At 41.6% G+C, this 20,847-nt stretch overlaps 1 protein-coding gene across 3 annotated transcripts; it reads right to left on the bottom strand.

Moving 5' to 3' along the window:
* Positions 1-2,888: 2,888 nt before the first annotated feature.
* nr4a1 (nuclear receptor subfamily 4, group A, member 1) lies at positions 2,889-19,287 on the bottom strand. 3 transcript variants are annotated; one of them, XM_042089773.1, is made up of 7 exons: positions 17,330-19,287; positions 5,872-6,713; positions 5,560-5,689; positions 5,253-5,416; positions 4,945-5,147; positions 4,607-4,785; positions 2,889-4,494 (listed from the first exon to the last, which is right to left on the bottom strand). In XM_042089773.1, the coding sequence occupies exons 2-7, from the start codon at positions 6,709-6,711 to the stop codon at positions 4,232-4,234; spliced, it is 1,779 nt and encodes a 592-aa protein (XP_041945707.1). In that variant the 5' UTR covers positions 6,712-6,713; positions 17,330-19,287; the 3' UTR covers positions 2,889-4,231. The 3 variants fall into 3 exon arrangements, with proteins under 3 accessions (XP_041945707.1, XP_041945705.1, XP_041945706.1); XM_042089771.1 differs by lacking the exon at positions 17,330-19,287 and adding an exon at positions 16,996-17,323; XM_042089772.1 differs by lacking the exon at positions 17,330-19,287 and adding an exon at positions 8,381-8,538.
* Positions 19,288-20,847: the final 1,560 nt, after the last annotated feature.

Below are 20,847 nucleotides of genomic sequence, written 5' to 3'. Positions count from 1 at the left end.
GAATTATTTTTGGAATCTGATCCCTTATCATACTTGTTCATTCATACTCGTCGCTCAACTTATCGTGACTAAATTCAAGATGACTGCAAACGCTAAACTCTGTGAAGATACCGTCTGTATAAATGGTCTGGTAAGTAAACTACCAGTGCTTTTTCAAAGTTCTCAATGTCTCGTTTTAAATGTCAAGGCCCTCGGAAGTCTACCAATGAAGTATGGAGCTACTCTGAGCCTCGTAAATGGTGTAAAACAGTGATTTATTTGCATGGCTAGGCCGATGCCCGAGGCACCTCCATCGAAAAAATGTTTGTAGCATCGGCTAACTAGCGCCAGATTTTGGAGTGCAGGGGACAAGCCGAGATGAGCTATGAGACATACGTTCACACTCGGTATCATGTTTCAACACACTTTAGGTCAATATCACACCGGAATTCTCCTTTAACTTTAATCCTTTAACTATATGTCACTGACTCTTCCCCAAACTAATGAATGCCAGTGAAACTATGGGAAAACCAAAGCTGTAGGGTCCTGTAATCAAAACTGGATGTGAATTTAAAGTATTGCCTTCACATTGTAACCTAATATATCCTATTACATAAGTCCAAAAAGCAAAAAAGGTCCCACATTAGGGTAAACCACCTAGGCCAAGGTCCACACTGACCTGACTGACCTCAACTGACAGCACCTTTGAGTTTAGTCCCAAGTGGAGCACTCATTTGCCTGTTGGTGTTGTTAAAAGATATGGAAGCTTGTTAAGACAGTTAGTCTACACAGAAGCCTAATGCCCTTGTCATCCATTTACACTCTCTACCAAGATGTAGTGAACTGATACAATCCAAGGGGAGTGTAGAAGCGTAGGAGTCTGTATGGTGGGGCAGGCATGGAGATAGGCAGAATGATGCGCGATAGAGCTTAGTGTGCGTTACAGTTGGATGCGGGTGAGGATAAGGCAGCCAGCATGGTAGTGGAGATGGGCAGTGTCTGATACCAGAGCTAGGCTCCTGCCTCAGGGTTTTTTCGGCCAGGCCACTGGCTGCACCTGCCTCCATATCGGCTTGCCTCCTCAGTCCCGCCCAGTCCTGCTCAGCGCAGGGCACTGCAGCTCTGCTGGCTGGCCTTTTCCACTGTCTCGGCCAAGGCCAACGTCATACTTCTCTCCATATTATACTTTTTTTTATCTGATTTGTTGTTGTTACATTTTCTTAAAGCAGATACATAACACAAGGAACCTGCTTGGTATTGCTTAACTTGTATGGAGCATTTGTATCGGTCATTGGCAAGTCAAATGGAGTATAGGATTCAGTCAAAGATTATCAAAGAGAGAGAGTGAAGACAGGTAATTTCCTTGTGAAAAACTCAAGAGTTGTACAACTCCTCCAAATGTTAGTGATGAAGCCTGCATTAGGCATTTGATTTCATAATAAAATCGGCTTGCTCGCATGTTACCCCTAGTTTAACACATTTAACATTTCACACCTACTCTACGAACTTGAAATTACAGCTGGTCTCTGACACTGCCAGAGTTAACACATTTACAAGTTGTAGACTTCCAGAAATATTTGGCTCCGTAAACTCCAATCTATCAAGTTTCAGTTTGCTAATACACCCTACTGTATTGTGCTGTTTCTCATGGAAAATTGTTCCACCAACCAGCAGTCAATATGTTCCTAAGTGATGACTCATATGTCACAAAGAGCCGCATAGAGGACAGAAGCTCCATGTTTGTTAAATGCTGCAGATAACTGTGGTCTGGCTGATAGGAGAGAGCTGGTTCCTTTAATTGAGCCATGCCTCATGCCCTGTGACATCAACCCAAACTATGAAAATGATTAAAGGTGCAGTCGGCGATCATACGTGATTTCAAGCCCATACATTTTTTGTCACATTCAGTGACACACCTATGGCTACTGAAAAATGTAAGGTTCATTTAGCAAATGTTATTTTGAAGTATTAAAAAAAACATTGTTGTTTTAAGAATTTTCAAACAAAATGGTAGGTAATTAGCGCGTTTACGATAATTGGGGGCAGCCTATCCCCCCAAAAAAAACAAAACGTGTGTTTCTCTGGAAATACTGAAGGGAGAGGTGAGGTACCTCTCTGGTGTGTTTTGTTTGGTCCTTGATGAAATTATAATGTACTTTGTTCTGGACAAAAGCGTCTGCTAAGAAATATAATATAAACATAAGCATAAAGAAATGTGACGTCATGTGCAATTGCTTACCTCACCTTTAAGTCTGAATAAGCAATGTTTTTGCTAATGATACTCCAGTTTACTAGTCTATTACTGTAACACAATTGTCAAGTATAGCCTACTTCATACCAAATGCGCAATTAATATTATTATTAGACAGTGAAACAATGAGAGTATTACTTGTAATTCTAAACCGCAATGGATATAACCTGTTTTCCTCTGATAATGGACTGAAGACATTTACAAGAGAGCACCAAATATTGCTTTTCCATCATTTTAATATTAAATACTCTAAACTCAGAATATAATATCTTCATATAACACATTACAAAACTCACAAATATAAAGTATTTCTATTATAAGTATTCAAACATACCAACAATCACATAGAAAAGGGAGCAGGAATAGTCGGTCTGGGAACACAGTCGAGTGTAATGGCAAAAAAAAAAAAATCATACCTTCTCACATTTTCCTGTGAAATAATTTGAGTAACCTTGTCTTATTAACAATTATGGTAAATTAAACTAGATCCATAATATGATGCAGTATGTCTGCGTGACCAAGGCAGGTACAGTACTGTAAGGCCAACAGAACATACATGTACAGTATATACATGAGAGTGTGGTACTACCCTGTGCCCTAGAACAGACTGTCACAAACCACATCATTAGTGCTTCAGAACCAATCAGTGGAGACTCCCTAAGGAAAAATCATGTACTTCTTTATTCAGAAGTCCACTCAAACCATAATACAGCTGCAGTAAAATACAATGTCGAGCACCTGTCGCGTGGAATAATATCACTGCCTTACAGAAATGTGTTGGAAACGGCAAGTGATTTTGAACCATGCACATATTCCGTATATCCGCTATGAGTTGATTTGTCATAAACAGTTCTGGTTGTTAATGCTCTGCATATCAAAAATAAAATAAAACATAAATGTAAATGTAAGGACAAACATATAAACACAACATAATGCAAAAATAAATGAGCCAAAAAAAACAATGTTATATTGTTAAAGGCACTGTACTGAGGGGGGCTGCCAAAAGTGTTCTGTCCAGGTTGAATAGTAGAATGTGATTGAATGTGATATGATTGAAACCACAGTTTTAGTGCAGTACCGTCTGACTCGTGGCTCTATAGCTGCCAAATGGGAATTCTGTGCCCTTTATTCTAACTTGAAAATGCTGGTTAGTTAGCAGAGGCTCTGCCTAAGGCGTATTGGTGCTGCTGTACTCAGCATGTCATGAGAACGATATACTGAGTCACACGATATGAGCAGCTCTCCTTTGGTCCGAGAACTTCCATGTTGTGTGAGGCGTCATGCAACATACAATACCACACTGTGAAATAAGAGAGTAATGTTGTGTTTGTTGTGATTGAGGAGACCTCTTTTATTTTGGTCTCTATGAATGAAATTATAATGCCTGCACGGGTAGCACAGTTGTAAGCCTCTGTTTTGTAACAGCATTGTTATTGGAGGTTTCCTTTTATCCCAATAACCTCCACAAAAACCCAATGTGCAAAAAAGTATACTAAAAGACATGAGCAAATTTTGCATAGCAATTAAGCCACTCTAAAATTACAAACACATATTCATACAAAACAGACACACAACTGTGATTGAAATGCCCTTTGATGCGACTATCTGTTGTTGCAAATAGCTCTCTGACAATAGACATCCTCTGCACAAAAAAGGATGAGTAACAGATAGTTCACTCGTGGTGAACAGCACGTGGAGGAAAATAAACTCATTTGTAAAAAAGAAAAGAAAAGAAAAAGTCTAAGTTCACACTTCTTCTTGTCTCTGGAACAGGAGGCATGATCAAACTGACCATCTGTCCATTCCATGTTCTGAAATAAACCGGAAAAGACACTAAAATACTCCATGACCTATTTGGCTGTGTTTGCTTTCTTTTTGGGGATTTTCTTTCTTTTCCTGGCAACCAAGTCCACAACATTAGTCCTTTCCCATCATAGGGAACTTTCATGCCGTCTCCCTTTCTCCCTTTGAAATGTTTTTGTTCTATTGTCTGTCAGACCATCAGAAAGGAAGGGTATCCATGAATATTTTGTCCACTATGGGTGGTGGGGGCACCAAGTCCTCCAGCTTCAGGTAGAAGATGCGTTGCAGGCCCTGTATGCACAGGGTCCGCAGTTCCGGAAGCTTCCCTAGCAAGCGTGACAGAGAGCTGGGCTGGGCTTGGTTAGGGTCCGCATTGGTGGTGGAAACATGATCTCGGAAGCACGCAATCAGGTGGTTCTGAAACTCCTCCACGCGCTTAGGCTCTTTAAGACCATGCCGATCTGGAACAGACAAATAGATTTGTTACAATTTTACCAGTGTCTGTGTGTGCATGTGTACATGTGTGTATGCATTTAACAAACAGACCAATCAGGTAGGGGTCTTAGCTCTTACCTGTGATAATGACGAGAGCAGCCAGACAGGAGAAGGAGGACACGTCCAGGTTCATGCGGTGAAGGCTTTGGGAGAACTCCATGATGGAGTCGATCCAGTCACCAAAACCACGGACGCACTGCAAGCGATGCAACACCATCCCATTGCAGAAGATCAGCTTGTCTTTCTCGGGACTTGACCTAGTGGAATACATAGAAAGTCAGACGGTTAGTGCTGTATTCAAGGAATAACCTCCAAGATTTCTTAGAGGGCTTGATGTTTCTCATAGTACATGTCTCTCTTAAATTCCTCAAGTAACACCTATACATGTGTCTTGTCTAAAACTATATGTCTCATACCTGTATGCCAGACGGAGGATGAACAGCTCCACAAATGATGACTCCAGGAGAAGCTCCTGGTCTTCTGGGCAGAATGCAGAGAACCCTGGGACTGAATCTGCCCATTTCCGTATCACATCCATAGTACTTGTCAGCAGATCATAGAACTGTTGGATGTCATTGGCATCCTCTTTTTCTGTTAGTCCATCCACTGTCTCCTTGTACTGTTGAGGACAGAAATAAAGTTTAGATTAAATCTATCCACCTGACCATCATATGGCTCATTACATAATCAGCTGAAGTGATTTACAAACATATTTGGTGCATACCTTAGAGTAATCCAGCTTGCTCAAGGTGGGGTTGGAGTCTATGTGGGCTCTGACCAATGATGCAATAATATTCACAGGAGGGGTTGAGGTGCTTGAATCTGGAACATTCTTTGGCTTTGAGGGTAAGCGTCCCCGACGACCTTTAAGACTGTCTGTGCGCACCACTGAAGGGAGAGACAGGGTGCTCAGTTTACACGAATATCCTTAACAAAGTCTTCCATCATCACACTGGTCAAAAGCACGGCCATCTGTTCACTAGTGCTTATGAGACTGTAAATGAGACTGAGATGCAGACGAATGTTCTCACCTTCCTTCACCATGCCAACAGCCAAGCACTTCTGGAAACGGCAGAACTGGCATCGGTTCCTCCGCCGCTTGTCCACCGGGCAGTCTTTGTTGGCTAGGCACACATACTTTGCATTTTTTTGTACCGTTCGCTGTAAATAAAAATACAAAATATATGTCAATACAATGCAAAAGAGAAACTGGCCACTGATGTAACTACTTTTAGATGTGGTATTGGGGGAGGGGACATTTTTTAATGTAATACAAATATGTCTAGAGTTGGAGGGTATAACAGAGGCTGACACTTTGTGCTTTAAAAAGGAAAAAGGCTCACTTTAAAGAAACCTTTGCATCCCTCACACGTCCGCACACCGTAGTGCTGGCAGGAGGCGTTGTCTCCACACACGGCGCATCGACCCTCGCTGGACGCAGGACTCCTGGTCTTGGGTGAGGCGAGGGAGCCCTCCATCAGGAGTGAGTTGTCCAGGGATCCCTGCTCCAGGGCCATGTGGCCGAAGGACTGGGATGGAGAGGCGTGCTGGTGCTGGTGCTGCTGCTGAGGGGGCTGGGAGAAGGGGTCGTCGTCTCCCAGCGAGGCCTGCGCCGCGTCCAGCGGGGACGGCTGTTCCACGGGTGTGTTGAAGGTGAAAAAGGAGGGGGCCTGCGGCAGGCCTGGCTTGTCGGACACCCAGCAGCCAGGGCCTGGCGAGTAGGAGTTGAATGGAGAGTCCCAGGTGGACACGGGCTGCGCCTGGTAGCCAGGGGTTGGGGGCGAGGCTGCGGCCGACAGGGGGCTACCATAGTAGTCAGAGCCGCAGGAGGAGAGAGTCTCGTCCAGATAACTGAGGGCAAACGTTCCTGGATAACAGCCATAGACCTGGAGGTCGTCCAGCTTGAGGGGGGACTGCTGGTCGTGGGGGCTGGAGGCCTCCGCGCCACCATGGGCTGAGCTGGAGGTAGCAGCCGCCGGGATCTGGCAGGCGAAAGCGTCAAACTCCCCCGTGAAGTCTCCTACCAAGGTGTTGATACTGGGGAGCGAGGAGGCAGAGAGCTGCTCAGTTTGGCTGCTGAGGTCCATGACCAACTTGGCGGTGAGGTCTGGGTTCAAAAACTCAGAGTTGAAGTAGGTGTTTTCATAAGGCAAGGTTCCATACTGAGTTTGGACGCAGGGCATAGCTGGAATAATATCACAGAAAGAGAATGAGTGGTAAATTTTTTTCAGTATGCGTTGTAATTTCAGTTCAGCCATTTCAGCTTCAATCTGATTTTTTTTTTCAAAACAAGGTGAAACACAGAGGATGTGAATGAGGTGTTTGCATGTTTATGAATTTATAAACTCATGAAAGTGAGATATGAGGGTGAGGCATGAGTAACAGCAGTAGCCATGGAATAGCAGATGGTATGAACATCCACTCGTCACATTTTTAATCTCTTGAATAAACAACACATTCCGAAAATCATCAGCATCACAGGAGTAGCCGTTTAGCACCTATGTCTAGCATCTCTCTCTCTTCCACCTGCTGTGCACCCCCCATCTGCGCTCAACCACTTCCCCTGCCACTAACTATGGGCCTTTCTTCTTCAGCCCTCCGAGATTCTGAGAAAAGCTTAGAAAGCTGCCGGTCTGAGGGAGGATAGTCTTGCTGGGAGATATTGCATTACCGCCCCTTAATGCCATGAAAACCCCTTCAGTTATAAACACGGCGACCCAACCCCCCAAGGACTGACAGCACTAAGAAGTGGAAGGAGTTGGCTTTCAATGGTGGGCACGGTGCCAGCTAAAGTGGGGACCGAGGGTGTGAGAGCACAAGGTGTGTGTGTGTGTGTGTGTGTGTGTGTGTGTGTGTGTGTGTGTGGGGCTATGAGGGGATCCTAAGGCCGACTCTTTCAAGGATTACTTTTTAAACTTGGAGTAGGCTAACTGTGGTACCAGTTCCATTCTGCTGCCAGCTGGAGTTCATAGTTTTTCCAAGAAATACAAAGAAGGTGTATGTAAGGAGGTTGTGCAAATAGAATCATAAAAGCTTACTCCTTTCAATCAAGATTTTAAAATGCCCACTCATACAGAAGCAGGCATATTCATGGCTGTCTGATTATGTTATTATGTTGTCTCTAACAGAACACGTGACTGCCATTTGCACATTCGTTTCTGGAGTGTTGACTTGCATATCTGATCGAGGAATATGGGAACTGCTGCTGTCAAGACACCTGTTACACACTCACTAAACTCCAAACTACTGACCATCCTTGACCTACGCGAACATCATGAGGTCACGATTTATCCTCTGCACATCCACATGGAACATAGTTGAGCACAAATATGTGAACACATAATAAGGGGACAAGAAAGACACGCGAGAAGGAAATTCGATGCAGCCGCGTCCACCTAGCGAGCAGACAGAGAGCCGCCGCCCCCCCTACACCACCTGTCTTCGTATTCGTAGCCTACAAGGGAAATATCTAAAGCTTCAATGACTGAATGGTGATACGACTTTGTTTATCTAATTCCCAACTGCATGTTTTCAGCATAATGATAACAATTAGAGTGCTGGTAATAGGCAAGCTATTACACATGATGGTAATAGGCAAGTAGTAAAATCGTACAACTTCAGTAGCCAACCCCCCCAAAGCGAAATGCTATTAAAAGTAGGCTAATAACCGCAGATTTTCCAGACATTTTGCTACATAATAAACAACATCCATGCTCAGCATGTAGGCTACATACTCCACTTGTGTGGACTAATCAATGCATAAACATAAACTACACACGCCCTTCTGTCACGAGCATTGACATATCAGTTAGAAACAAATAGACAGTGTTTAAAATAAATGCATTTACTAACCTGCTTCATGTATATCCAATTAGGCTTATCAATGTAACTTTCTTTTTAGTTTCCTAAATTCCACGAAGGCAGAGAGCATGAATTGTACCACAGGCTCACTATCATCTCCAAACACAGTTTGAGCTCCCTGACTGAAGTAACCAGTGAGATATACAGGCGAATTTATTTTGCCGTGACGACATTAAGAGGCGTTTCTCTAACCATATAAGGTGACTGGGCGGAGACATTTCCGTTTTCACGTCCTCGTGTGTGACGCACAGGGATTCCATTGACGCAAGCATGTGCGGACTGTGTGATCTAAAAATAGGCTCAGAATGACAACGCTACTCGTGGTGGGCTATTACTGCCTGGAATAGACTAAAAATAGACACACAATGATGACATTTTATAGCTAAATCTAGGCAAAACTCCCACATAACAGACTAACACATAATTTCTGCCATCAACAAAGAGAGAGAAAGAAACTTAAACTAAAATACATAGGGAATTTTCTAGCAACATTTTTGGTCTAAACTCACACAAAACCTGATTAGCAGATTAGTGTTTGTGCACCTTCCCAGCTGTGTGTGTGTGTGTGTGTGTGTGTGTGTGTGTGTGTGTGTGTGTGATATTTCATGAGTAAGCATAAGTCACAGTGAAACATTACCACGTCAATGCACCAAACACAGTGTTTTGCAATAGGCTACCTAATGGAAACACAATTGTGATGCAGGATAATCTATTTAGCCGCTACATGTAACCTACTTCCCTTTTAAGAACATAGCTGACCATTTTTGGCCTTCAGTACCTCTCTCTAATAATCATTCATTACGATTGTGTAATTCTGCCACAGTGGTATGTGCTAAGATATCATCCTTCAGTGCAAAATCTCTTGAGGTGTGAAAAGGTGTGGAAGCGCTGCCTCTCTCGTTCCCTCATTTACGGGTAGCGCTTACCAAACCCAGAATCCTGAGGCAGCATCACGTGATTAGGCATGACAGGACAAGTTGGCTTACAATTATATAACAATTATATTACAGAAAAAAAAGGAGAGAGGGGAGGGAACCTAGCAGAGGAGGGACGCAATTTCCCGCAAGAACAAGAACAAGTTTTTGTGCACATTTTGTAATTGCATGAAATTGTTTACCGGTAATGACCAAATAGCTTTCACTACCCACCTCTGAACTAGTTAAAGAACCGCTCAATTGTGTTTTAAGCCCCCACCGTCGACTTCAAGGCAGCGCTGCACCCTTTGACTTCAAGGCACCTAACCCTAACCTTAACCCTAAACCTTTAACCCTAGTGCCTTCCATGCAGCGCTGCCTGGAAGGCGACGCTGGGGGCTTAAAGCAAGAGACTAAAGAACAACCAAGAGACTCAATCAATGTTCAAACAAATAAAATAATGCTGTAAAGTGTTCACTGCTTCATGCTCAGTACCAGAGATTATCTTTGTGGAAAATGACGCTCCAATATGTTGCATTCGTATATGAATAAGATAAGACACAAGATAAGATAATTAATCCCGCCAGAGGGAATTTGGCTGAGGGGTTGGAAACACACCTGCCAGGTGTGTCCAAGCAGGGACACCCTGAAGCCTCTACTAAAGGAATTACTGTTGTCTCCTACTGTTATCCCCTTCAACGATCAGAACCTCCTCATTATCCAGCAACATTACTGGTATACAAAGGGCACTGAGAAACAGGTTCATTTGCAGACTACATCCAAGGTGGTTGGGGCATAATAAAACAATTTCAACATTTATAAGTAAGAGGGGTGTCGAACAGTAGAGAGTGCATTTTCTGTCCTAGCATCTGCTCCGCTCAGAGTTGTCAGGATGTCGAACAAACATACTGAAATGTGCCTATCTCTCTCGTTTTAAGCTTGTGACAGAGTGGAGTGACTGCTCACTCCCTTCAATACTGCACAGCTGAAGTGAGAAATCGCCTCACTCAAAGTGCACCGCTTGCTCACTGTGTATTGTTACTGTCTATATACTCTCATTTCTTAATATGCCTCCTTGCCCAGGGATTACAGTTGGCAAAACCAATTTGTCATGTTTTCACATATTGCTTGTCCTAAATAAACAATTAAACTAAACACACTCAAAGGCTTAAACCATTGTGTGGTCTGTGGCCTACCTTCAGGTCTCAGTTCTCAGGTTCTCTCAATCCCACCTTAACATAAGATTTAGGCCTAAACAGCACAACAGGAACTGAGAGAAGATTCAGGACCTTTTTTTAAAACAAACATTATCACGCTTGTCTTATCACCATATCCACTTTTATGAAAGTCTACACATAGCGTGCTTTACAAACATGCCCCTGAGCAAATCTGCTCACCTTTCCCACAAGACTACTTTGATCATCAATCAAATTGAGCATCACTTCAATATCAGATAAAAGGACCCTGAGCAAACTGATCAACATCTTGGACAATGAATGTCATCCACTCCACAGCACTATTATAAAGCAAAAGAGCTTGATCAGCTGGAGACTTCGCTCACTGCCATGCGAAAGGCTGAGGAAGTCATTTGTCCCCAGGGCCATTGAACTGTTCAATGCTTCACTTAAGGGAAGAGGAGAGATAGACTTCTCTGCATAGTCTGTCTGCCTCTCCACCCTCTCCATGTCTGATTACCGACTGCCCACTACTGTTTTACTACTGTTTTACTACTGTCCACAGCCTAATGTCTTACTACTGTTCTACTGCTACACTGTTTTTCATGCTATATTAGCACACATGACCAATGGCTTCTGCTAAAATACTGAATGGCTGTAACCCTATTACCTCAACCTATTCTTGCACTGACATAGTTTTTATATTACCTTGTTAACCTTCCATATTATTTATGCTGGTCTCTAGACCTTAATCTTGCACTGTTGCACTGTTGGACTACTGTTGGACTGCTTTTTGCACCTCACCATGAGCGTCTCATGCTTGATCATCATCAAGCACACTGTGGATTTTTTAAATTTAATTTATATAGTATATTTAGTATTTAGTTTTGTTAGTTTTTCTTATCTTTTACTGTCTCTATTGTACAGTGGAGTTTTGTTATATGTATATACTTATATTTACCCTTTCTGCTGTAAGTGCATGTTGTGTGTGATGTCTGTAGGCTACTGAGACCTTGAATTTCCCCTTGGGGATCAATAAAGTATCTATCTATCTATCTATCTATCTATCTATCTATCTATCTATCTATCTATCTATCTATCCATCATCTATCTATCTATCTATCTATCTATCTATCTATCTATCTATTTTGTTGATCAAAACAATTAACTAAAAACACAAACAGCAGGAAATCATTGCAAAATACATGGTATCTCTGTTTCCTCTATCAGTGTTTTTAAAAAAGAACAAAAGATAGCATGACATTTTTTTACACACCCATTGTAATACCAAACAAGTGCAATAACTCTGAAATGCTGTATGACAGATTTATGGATAAGTGTGGCAAACTATAGTAACAACAAAACAACAACAAAAGCTGTACAGATGAACTAGAATAGATGATGATAAACTAGAATATAGATGATGATAAAATAGAATATAGATGATGATAAACTAGAATAGACACAAGAAAATATACACACACAAGAAAAAAACATTGGGCAGTCATTATGACCCCATGAACATACATTTCGATTGGTTTATCACTTTTAGTGTGGTAAATTTACTTTAGTTGGCTTCTTGAGGCCATGAAATCTCAACTACATTGATATTTTGTATGCACATAGCCAATTTGTGACCAATCATAAATAAATCAATAAATAAATCAATAAACCAACCAGAATATTTCTACAGTTCATTGTAAGTTGGTTACAGTCGCCACTGAGTGCATTATGTATCAATGCAAAATTAGTAATAGTTTAGTTCATGTGTGTGACCTCGAGAAACTATGTGAAGAGAACTATGTGAAAGATCTATGTGAAAAATCGCAGGATTTCTCCTTTAAATCAAATATAGTATATAATTTACTTAAACTTCTCATTTCTTCTCAACTTCTCAATTCTCATTTCTAACAGAAACATAGACCTAAAAAGTGCCTTAAAGGCAAGCTACAATGTGTACAACATCTACAGTGGTGAGGTTTCTGAGTTGCCACCAAATACACCTCTGCGTTTTCATGTGGGAGTAATAATTGGCCATCTATAGCCTAAAAAATGGGAAAGCCACTGCTTTTGTTCGGCTTTTCTGGGCTAGAAAGATGTCAGCACAACATGACTGCATGGAGTGAGACCCGTCCCCGATAAGTATAGTATAAGTATATATACTCTTCTGATCCCGTGAGGGAAATTTGGTCTCTGCATTTATCCCAATCCGTGAATTAGTGAAACACACTCAGCACACAGTGAACAAACAAGTGAGGTGATGCACACACTAATCCTGGCGCAGTGAGCTGCCTGCAACAACAGCGGCGCTCAGGGAGCAGTGAGGGGTTACAGTAGGTGCCTTGCTCAAGGGCACTTCAGCCATGGCCTACTGGTCGGGGTTTGAACCGGCAACCCTCCGGTTACAAGTCCAAAGCGTTAACCAGTAGGCCACGGCTTCCCCCGATAGATAAAGGGCTCATTATGGTGAATAATGAAAAATGAATAATGGTTATGGTATGGTTGTGGTTTACTGTTATGGTTATGGTATTTGGCAGACACTTTTGTCCAAAGCAAATAACACAATGATTATACAGGCAAACACTGATGAAAATGCAGAATATTATATTTCTACTAATATCATGCTAAATCCTCTACTATTATGCTAGCTAGCTATTATGTAGCCAACTGACTGATTGACTGCCAGCATCAGAAATAATAATAAAAAAAAAAACATAGTCAAGATATAGAAATGTAGCATGAAAGATTGATATATGAGGCTAAACTATACAATAACATCCATTCAAGCAGTTACATCTCAGTAACTCGTCTGCTGCTCTGCAAGTGTCCTCCACACACCTGTTGCCTAAAGTTTGTCAGCAGGCCATCTCTGCTGGTGCTTATGTAAGGGGCCACTTACTACCAATAGCAGGGCAGGAGGCACTAATTGCCACTTCACTCAAGAGAGGGTCCCCGCATGCTGAAGCTGAGGCTGGATTTTATTTCTGTAGAATGAGTGTCAAGACATCTTATGTCCAAGGGGACGTTAAATATAAACGCACAGCACAAACACACTCGGGCACACACGTCTCTGAGGTGTGTGGTCTGGTCAGCTGGTTGTTCCCCAGCGTCCAGTGAGGTAAAGCGTAAACGGACACATGAACACACAGCTGTCATAGGACCAACCCTCTGAGGCCCCTGAATCTCTCTCTCTCTCTCACACACACAAACAAACACACACACACACACACACACACACACACAGACACACACACACACACACACACACACACATGCTGACGCCCACAAACACCACCGGACTTAAATTCATTACTTGTAAATTGTAAATTTTACTGGAATTCATTCGGTGGTGGATCTAAAGGGCAGAAATATTGTAGATCCCTCCTGCTCATAATGCATCCAACATATTAATAACCACCAATGACAAATTCCAAAGTAAACTGTGTATGTCACATAAGTGGTAACACTTTACAATAAGGGTACACAATTTAGCATTTGTTAAGTATTAGTTAAGAACTAACCAACACTTCATCGTTCATCATTATTTAGTATGTTTGCGACATTACTTGAGGATTAACAAAAGTGTTTTTCCTCATTATTTAGTAGGTGTTATCAGCAGGCGCGCCTGCAGGTGTCTGTAGATGGGTGTGCATACTATAGCATTCATTCTTGCAGGTGCCCTGGTTATCAGTGTGATTTCCTTTGTTATAAATTATGAATTCCTAATGTGTGCATTGTTAATTCTCAAGTAATGTTGAAAACATACTTAATAATGATGAATTACGTGTTTGTTACTTACTTATTCTTAACTTATACTTAACTAATGCTAAATTATGTACCCTTATTGTAAAGTGTTACCGATATAATAATCACCAGAGAGCTAATAGACAGTAAGCTTAAGACATATTCACCCTAACAAAACAACTGTAGCTAGAAAGGCTGCCTATTTTTAGGATGGAGTAACACAGAGCTTCAGCTGTTTTACACGTAGAGACTTTCCCAGCCCCCAAATTCATCTCATGTCTGTGCCCCACTGGGATCTTTGTTTTATAATAAACTTTCGCCAACCTCTGAGTAACAAATGCAACGTTATTCCACACCAGAGGAAGCTGTTAAGGGGGTTACCACCAACAGTCTGGTAGCATACTGCCTCTGCCGATAAACCCGAGCCGCCCACGGGGCCTAACAGTCACATGAAACTTTAAGAAACAAACACACAAAGAGGAAATCAAGCCTTGGAGTTGTCCCATACACTATTAGCTCACAGGCCTCCCTCGGACAACCCAAGGCTGAGAATATCCTCTCAACAACGTTGTTGGAGCCAAAATAGCTTTGGAATATAATTGTGTGTACTAATCTTGTATATATTTAATATGTGTATAATCAATTTACTAATCTTAGGTAAGTGTAGTAATCATATTATTATTATTGGGGGGCAGCCGTGGTCTACTGGTTAGGGCTTCGGGCTTGTAACTGAAGGGTTGCCAGTTCGATCCCCGACCCAGTAGGAAAAATGTGGGCGGGGAAGTGGTTGAGCACTGCTCTCCCATGCCCTCATCCACGGCTGAAGTGCCCTTGAGCAAGGCACCTAACCCCTCACTGCTCCCCGAGCGCCGCTGTAGCAGGCAGCTCACTGCTCCGGGTTAGTGTGTGCGCCACCTCACCGTGTGTTCACTGTGTGCTGTGTGTATTTCACTAATTCATGGATTGGGATAAATGCAGAGACCAAATTTTCCTCACGGGATCAAAAGAGTATACTTATACTTATACTTATTATTTAAACACAATCACTTTAAATAAATCACATTGCACGCACCCATGTTCTTAGAATGCACCTTTGTTATTGTTTGTTTAATTCTGTTATTTCTGTTGAGGTCTTTACAAGTGGAGCAACACAGTTTTCTTACCGTAGCGTAGCGTAGCATATGCTTAAGATATAAGTTTTAATGTACTAACTTGACTGATACATTGGACAACTGGAATAAACCCCCATTTAGAACGTGGACAACTATTATGATTTTCCAATGGTTGGGGGTGGTTTAGTATAATGTCCAAATGATGGGCAAAAATATTTGTTTCTACACAGTATGATAATAATGGACTTCCATACCATGGTATACCACAATGTTAGTATATCACTGCCACTGCTAGTTTGTAGGGCTCAAGCTACTGACTGGCTTTACGAGTCCCAATAGGAGTCCTCTACTACTCAGGAGGTATAATGTTGTCATCATCCATCAACTTAATCATGATGAAAGCAAAAGGGTCAGTGAGCCTGCTTTATGGCCATACTTCAACACTTTCCCGTGAGCAACTGCTGGGGATGTTTATCCAGCTGCTGCTACCATACTGGCACCGTAAATATGACCTTCCCAAGGCGGTTCATGTCATTTTTGTGATATAATTAGTAGATATTCGTCTGAGAATTACTAGCAACTTTTTAACAATAGGCCTATAGTTTTACATCACACAGAGCACAACGTTAATCTGTGGCTGTCACAATTCAATGTAAGGATAAAGTGGTTGTCATTTCCTTTTTGAGCTCTGATAAAGTTATACTTCAAAAATTTAAACCCAGCGACATTCTCCCACAAGGGGAAAGGGGTAATTAAGATCCCGTACTAAAGCATCAAATTTTGATCTAACTGGATCTTGGTAGGCCTACAATGGTACAAGTGGTACAATCTTAGCATATCCACAGACACAAATTTCTGGAGACTTTCTTCAGGGTATAGGGCAACTTAAGGCCCTCTTAAGTAGATGGTAGCATGTTTTTTTTCTACTTTGCATTTCTTTATCTATTTTTTTTTTATTTAAAATTCAATCTATATTTCATACAAGGAACAACTTAACTGTGAGCGATCACATACCTTTACCAAAGAACAGCATGAGAAAGACTAATGTGAAATCTAATGTGTCACAAAAGCACCTCCACAACAGACTATCTGTCTTCAGGGAGGGAGCTGAGAGGCCATTAGTGGGACAAGACTCCCAGTCAGGCCAGCTCTCCTGGGACAGAGAGCAAAGCCTGCGGCCTGACTCAGGTTAAAGAAGGCATTTATCCAGGAGGAATTAGTATTTTTTACCCCCCCCCCCCCAAAAAAAAAAACAAAAAAACAACAACAACTGAGCATCAAGTCAAATTACCACAGATGGCAAAACTAAATGTGCAGAGAGAAGAGTTGTAAACTCCATCGCTTCATCTCATGCATCTTGTGCACCTTCGAAGGCTACTCATCTTATTTGCACCTGCTCTTACGGTCATTTTATAGTGCAAAATGCGGTAAATGTCTACTGTTGACTGTTTAATGCTATCTGCTTTACATATCTGCATGAACAGGCTATACTACTGATACAAAACATGCTGTTTCAAAATCTTTCGTAATATAAATCAACAAACTACTAGACAAGAGCTATCGGATGGACTGATAACCTAACATTTTGATGTTTGATGTCATCCATGATAGCAATCATTCCATGATAATCCATCTTTATTAACATAATATAGGCTACCTACCGGCATTGGAGACACCTGTCGCACGTGCTTTCATCAGGAGGCTATCCCGTCACGCTAAGTATTTTGGCTGCGCGCCGCTCGTTCTCAATGGCAGCGTTGTTCATCACCTCACTCCAGCACCATCTAATGCAAGCTAGTTCGGCGTTGTGATAATGACCACGTCTTATATGTCTCTCCTTAAATTTCGAGGCCATGGCGATTGGAATCACGGGGAACCCATCTTACTTACAGAAACAGAGTGGGCTTTTTCTTCCTAGAAGCCCTCTACGCAATGCGATACTCGTTTTCCAGCCAGATCTATCTCCCCCCTTGTTCCATTCGGCTATTCGCTTACCATAGAACAGCCGATGCTTGTCTCGCGCAGAACAACGGAGGCAGGTCCCTCCGATGACGTCAATCAGAGGTACCCATTGACGTAGGTGGAATCCCTGCCAGTGACGTCAGTTCAAAAGCAGAAAACAAAGAGGGAAAGTGGGATTCTAAAAATAGAAAGCGGAACAAAGGAGCGATGAATGAGACCTCCGCATGGTTAAAATAAGAAACAACTCCAGACTTTATAGAGCAACATTTACAAGTCTGTCCCTATAAGTCTAGGCCAGCTCGTTTCCGTCAGTTGTAGGCTATTTGTCCTGAGCTTGTTACAAACGTGTTACACAATTCTGGTCTTGTAACTTGCATGTTCTTTTACATGTAGAAGTTGCTAGACTGAACGCCTGTTTGCTGTATAATGAAACTTCAATATTTGTCTGTCTTTTGAGAGACCATACCTATATGTCACCTTGAATCACAGTGCCTAAGGGCCAGCCGGCAGACAGACTATCATAATAAGTAAACATGAGCTTATTATAATAGCCTATTAGTTGGCGTCATGCAAAATCTATTTTATGAAAACCCACGAAGTCCAGGATAAACATGTCAGTTATAGCCTACACATGGTAGAACAAAGCTGCCTTCCTCTTTTAGTTCTCTCCATGCTTCTGGGCTATGCAAGCTCACCACAACAACAGTTTCATAAAGGATGTTGCTGTGGATGATACTATTGTTGTAGCCTACTCTTGGGGGAACTGAGTGAGGTAAACAACGCGACGGTGGTCTATAATGGAATAAAGCTGCAAACGTGACTATACGTACGTACATATCAGGCTGTGGTATGGGAATGATTGGAGACTTTGTACTAAGAGATACAGTCGACAATTCAACTCAATTCAATTCATTCTATTCTACATGCATGTCGCCATATTGTCAAACTGCAGCACATAGTCAATACATCATCTATCATCTTCTCTTCCATCAGCTGAATCTGTGAATGACAAAATGTATAGTCAAAAGGGGGAATAAAATGCTCTCTGACTCTCACACCCTACTCATAGTTTCCTCCAGAAAAAGGGGGCCGAAAAAGATCCCTGTCAAAACATCCCGAGCCTTTTTCACTACTACAATATGATCCAATTACAAGAAATTTGCACTTAAATCTTGTGAATATTGTTTGCATAGACTAACTGTCATGTGTGTCAGTGTCTCATTTGTTTCTAATGTTTACCGTGTTGCCTATATTGTTACTGTAGGCTACTGGAATAAACTGTAACAGAACTGATTCTGATTCTGATTCTAATAAGGATATGTCTCAAGGTGTTACTTGGTGTTTTAAGCACCTAACATTGTCTTCCATGCAGCATTGCATGGAAGGCACTAGGATTAGAGTTAGGGTTAAAGTTAGTGTTAGGTGCCTTGCCAGTCGCAGCGCTGTCTTGAAGTCAACAGTGGGGGCTTAAAACACCATCGAGCTCTCAAGGTGCAGATGTCTGAACTCCTGAGGCATCATAGTGATAGAAACATAGATGAATTGTTTATGGTTCAGTCAATGATAATAGAAAATTGGATTGCATTTCTAGGGTATTCTAAGGTACTATGGGATTTTTAGGACCAAAAAAAAAAATACAATAGACTCACTCATAATTATGCATTCTTTAGTACAGTGGTCCCCAAACTACAGCCTGCCACCTCATTTTGGGTGGCCCCCCAAAACATGTCCGTGGTATATAGCATTCGGCCTGCACAGGAGTACGACACCGTCAAACTATAGCCAAACCTCCTTAATTTTCCCCATTCATTCTCTATGGTGAGTCGTAACAGTACATATGTAATGCTTTTTTGTCCACTGGTGTTTGTTTTGGCGCTGTTTTGAGTTTGCCATTGAAAACAAAATGAAAAGTAGGCCTAAGTATTCTAAACGGTTATCTATTAATTGTTAATAGGCTCAACTTCTATTCAAATAATATTTCTAGGATAATTATTTCTATTTTTTATTCACTCGTTCAAATGTTCATACAGTTCTCATCAGTGATTGAAAGTTAGAATGGTGGTAATTTCAGATGCTTCCCTCTCTTACAGCCAGGCATAGTGAGCTGGCACTCTGAAGAACATTTTTGGGGACCACTGATTTAGTGTATAATTGCATGTAACTAATCATTATGTTTTTGTTGAGCTTGTTGTATCTACATTGGAAGCAAATCCTCTTCCATGGAGACCACCACCATACTGCTTTGCCATTTTTCTTGAGTAGCCCAGAACAGACAAAAGATAAGACTGGCTAAAGAGATTGCCCTCTGTGCTTTCATATCTAATGGCCACCATAGACCATCCGACATGCCTGCAAAGGGAGGGGTATTCAGTTGGTTGCAATCGGCAACCTTGTAGATGCCACTAAATCCAACACTAGGCACACTAATACATTAATCAAACAGAAATATTGCAATAAATACTAAGTTATAAAAAATATTAAAATGTAAAATCACATAGACCTAAAACTGAGTACAAATGGACACATAATTTTGTTGAAGTCTGTTTTTGACACACTGACAGCATCTTTAAATCAAAGTGTCATTACTACTAAAATGGTTAATGAGTAATAATTGTGCTTATTGTTCGATAACCCCTGTGTTTTTTTGACTAGACAAGCCATGATTTAATTCTACACTTGCCTTAAAAATATCCACCTAGCCTATATTTGAATGCCACTAATAGCCTCCCACTGAAATTAGGCCTATGCTAATTTAACCTTTGCAATTTGGAACTTTTTGCAATTTGGGATGTCTGAGAATGACAATAACATCCGCCCATCCATGTGTGGATTGGACCATTTCTGGAAAATTGTCATAAAACAAGACCCATGCTACCACAATTAACCTCTTGGTCCATAGTAATTAACTTTTCTTTTTGATAGAAAGCAAGTTTTTTCTTTTAAACCTCGTTTGATTAGCCGATATCAGCCAGTAGAACCGGTTTGGATCTTTCTGTCTAAACGGGGTAGGTTTATAGGCTATGGCGCATAGATGCATTCCTGGCTGGTCAGCTGGTCTCTGTCAAGGAAGTCAACGAGGGCAAACAATGATAATGAGCGCCCCCGCGAGGACAAGAGAGCTTCCGCACACTTCGGGTTTGTTTATCTTGCCTTCTCTTGTACTGCAGTTTTTCTGATGTAGAATGCAGTACAATATTTTCATGTCCAAAATATGGCATTTCTGCAGTAACGTGCAAGGCTATATAGTGCAATGCAGGTTTTTCCATGTCCAAAATATGCCATTTCCTGCATATGAACAGGAAGTAATAATATTTAATTAACTAAATAAACTAAAATATAACTTGATAACTTGACCTAGTAATGCCCACTTTCTGGACACCTCAAGTTTATGAGAAAAACAGGCGACTGATCTAGTTTTAGTCCTTCTATAGTTGAGCTTATAACCGGAGCCTAGATTTGAATGGAGTCTTGATGAAAATGAATGAGCACCCTGAACTCTTGGCTGGATCATGCAAGTGTCAGCTGGTCCTTTGCATCGTGGGCAGAGCGGG

Source organism: Alosa sapidissima, chromosome 4, assembly GCF_018492685.1.
Source record: "Alosa sapidissima isolate fAloSap1 chromosome 4, fAloSap1.pri, whole genome shotgun sequence".
NCBI lineage: Eukaryota > Metazoa > Chordata > Actinopteri > Clupeiformes > Clupeidae > Alosa > Alosa sapidissima.
This window is presented reverse-complemented; position numbering and strand designations above follow the sequence as displayed.